The 2,999-nt window shown below is 58.0% G+C and overlaps 1 protein-coding gene across 1 annotated transcript in view; it reads right to left on the bottom strand.

Annotated features, from left to right (window-relative positions):
• Positions 1–2,955, bottom strand: part of elk1 (ETS transcription factor ELK1) — a gene marked incomplete at its 5' end in the record, with an annotated part of 15,950 nt that extends 12,995 nt beyond the window's left edge. The window contains 9 exons of the mRNA XM_015026000.1: positions 219–320; positions 792–872; positions 948–1,093; positions 1,186–1,312; positions 1,400–1,702; positions 1,778–1,912; positions 1,982–2,143; positions 2,213–2,398; positions 2,806–2,955. Coding sequence (XP_014881486.1) covers positions 219–320; positions 792–872; positions 948–1,093; positions 1,186–1,312; positions 1,400–1,702; positions 1,778–1,912; positions 1,982–2,143; positions 2,213–2,398; positions 2,806–2,955 — 1,392 coding nt within the window. The remainder of the gene's footprint in view (positions 1–218; positions 321–791; positions 873–947; positions 1,094–1,185; positions 1,313–1,399; positions 1,703–1,777; positions 1,913–1,981; positions 2,144–2,212; positions 2,399–2,805) is intronic.
• Between the last annotated feature and the right edge of the window lie 44 nt (positions 2,956–2,999).

Raw genomic sequence — 2,999 nt, forward strand, 5'->3', positions numbered from 1 at the left:
TATTTTTGATGATAAATACAGAAACAAGCATAAAAATCAAAACATCTACAATAGTGATAGTAATATTAATGATAAAATAATGCTCAGTGCAAAATAGCCTACAAATTTCTTTGGTGGGGCGGTGAGGGACCTGGATAAAGGCTGGGGGGGCGCTGGCCCGAAAAAGGTTGAGAAACACTGGGTTAGACGGTCATGTTGCTGTGGGCTCTGTCTATTACCTGGAAGGACAGCTTGGCCGGTGAGCGTGGGGCGATGGGACTGAGCGTGCTCCAGAAGTGGATGGTGGAAGGAAGAGCGCTGGGCGTCAGCAGCACCGGAGTCTGGAAAACATGAACACAGAACCTTCCAGAACTTTTCAGAACCGTTTGGAGACAGCAGACTGTTTACAGTCAGGTGGGAAAATCAGTCATCTACAGAAGTTGCTTGGTCTCCAAGGTAACAAGTCCTCCAAGTCACTTCCTGTTCAGAAACATTAAACCATAGAGTGAGGCACGGCAGGACATCTGTTGCCATGGTGATCTCCTCACTCAGGGATTTAATGCAGACTCTGATGTCAGAGTAAACAGGAAAACCTTCTGAGCTTCTGGTGGAGGTTCTGAAGAAAAACCAGGTCCATTTGGGTATCGAAGTCTAAACTGCTTTAAACAACCAGACAGTTAGCTAGAACGCCGAGCTTAGCTAGCATGCAGTACGTAGCATATTGGCTAACATTCATTTATTCCTCATGGAGAAAATAATGAGTCACTGAGGATCTGATCAGAACCATGAGACCCAGTTCTGGTCCAGCTTACCAGGGCGTGGGAGGTGATGACAGTCGGTGTCAGCGTGTTGGCAGCGCCCGGCGCCAACAGACTGTTGACAGCGGCGTTGACCTGCAGGGGGACAGGAAGTGATGTCAGAACTGTGACAGATGGACCGGCGGGTCACGCGACCCGGATCATCAGAACCTTATCCAGGGAGAGGCCGGGCGGCAGGGAGGGCGAGGATGGCAGCTCCAGGATGCGAGGCTTCTTGGGTTTGGGCGGCCCGGCGCCGGACGGCGAGGTCGATGCCGAAGATGAGGAGGAGCACGTTACCGTGGCAACGGAGGGCTCTGACGGGAAAACGAAGATAAGTCCAGAGAAGAAGCAACGGAACCGGCAGCTGGACCAGGTTCTGGTCTGACATGGAGAACCAGGAAGTTACCTGCTGGAGAGTCCTTGGCCCTACCCTCTTCCACTTCCTGCTGGGCGTCCAGCTCAGGAGGAGGAGGGCTCTCCACGATGGTGACAGGCAGTTCTGGTTCTGCTGGGCCACAGATGAGCTGGGGAACCTGGACGGGTCAGAGGAGAGCTGGTCACAGCCTGCGTCCATCGGAACCAGAACCGGGCCTTCTGGTTCCGGAGGCGCTGGCCCTCACCTGGTCCGCCTGCTTCCTCTGCAGGGTCACCATCTCCAGCAGCTCCTCCTCCGACGGCAGGTTCTCCTCCTTGATGACGACGGGAGGGGGCGGGGCCTGGGGCGGGGGTGACGGGTTGATGATGACGAAGACAGGGTGGGGCGGGGCGTCATCCAGCAGGGGGCCCGGCGGCCCGTCGGGGGTGGAGCCTGGCCCTCGGCCCCCGCAGGGAGCCAGGGGGAGCAGGGGGGCAAAAGGGCGCGAGTCGCCCACGCTGGTGAGGTAGATATGGGGAGGGTCGCTGACAGGGGGGGTGGGGAGGTTCTGCGGAGGACAGAGGGGGAGCGGGTCGGTCAGAACCGGGTCAGAACTAAAGGTGCAAAGGCAGACGGTTCTGACCTGTGATTGGCAGCTGGCGGCGGCCTGCGGGCTGAGCGCCGGCGCGGGGCGGGGCGAGGCCTGGGCGGCGAGTTGCAGCGAGTCCACAGCGCCACCAGCTGGAGGGGAGGGCCGGCCTTCTGGCAGCAGGCTCACCTGGGAGGAAGACACGATGAAGACCATCGCCCCTCTGGCTGAGGAAGAGGAGTGATGAAGAGGCCTCACCTCTCTGGCCTTGGGGGCGGGGTCCGGCTGCAGCAGGAGCTCCGATTTGATTGGGCGGGGGTTGGGCGGGGCCTGCAGGGATTGGATGGTGAAGGTGGAGTAGAGGCCAGACTTCATGTAGTCGTTCCTGGAGCTCTTCTGGGCGCCGCCGGGCGCCGGGCGCTGCGGGCGACACATCGTCATGACAACCGGCCACAACCAGGTTTCATGATAACAAACAAGACGCCGTACCTGGGCCGAGCCCTTTGACTGGAAGACTGACGCCAGGCCCCCTTGGCCTTTCAGCTGGCCGATTGGGTCGCAGGAGTCTTTCTTCGGGACGTCCTCGACACCGCGAGGCCCGTCTGCCAGCGCCGGGTCGGGCTGGCTCACAAACTTATAGACGAACTTCTGACCGCTGACCTTCTTGATGATGTTCTGGAAGAAGACCACAGCGACATCAGTAACCAGGTTCTGGTTCTGAGTTACTTGGACCTGCAGGAACTGAACAGCAGTACATTCCCCCACCAGCCTAAGCGGTAGCGTAGCGCACTCAGCTTGTCGTAGCGGTAGCGTAGCGCGTTCAACTTGTTATAGTCGTAGCGGTAGCATAGCGCACTCACCTTGTCATAGTCGTAGCGGTAGCATAGCGCCTTCACCTTGTCATAGTCGTAGCGGTAGCATAGCGCCTTCACCTTGTCATAGTAGTAGCGCAGCACGCTCAGCTTGTCGTAGCAGTAGCATAGCGCGCTCACCTTGTCATAGTAGTAGCGCAGCACGCTCAGCTTGTCGTAGCAGTAGCATAGCGCGCTCACCTTGTCGTAGCAGTAGCATAGTGCCCTCACCTCGTCGTAGTAGTAGCGCAGCGCGCTCATCTTGTCGTAGCGGTAGCATAGCACGCTCACCTTGTTGTAGTAGTAGCGCAGCGCCCTCACCTTGTCGTAGCGGTAGCATAGCACGCTCACCTTGTTGTAGTAGTAGCGCAGCGCCCTCACCTTGTCGTAGCGGTAGCATAGCACGCTCACCTTGTTGTAGTAGT

Source organism: Poecilia latipinna, unplaced genomic scaffold (assembly GCF_001443285.1).
Source record: "Poecilia latipinna isolate Pla-1442-1.1 unplaced genomic scaffold, P_latipinna-1.0 Scaffold4464, whole genome shotgun sequence".
NCBI classification, from domain to species: domain Eukaryota; kingdom Metazoa; phylum Chordata; class Actinopteri; order Cyprinodontiformes; family Poeciliidae; genus Poecilia; species Poecilia latipinna.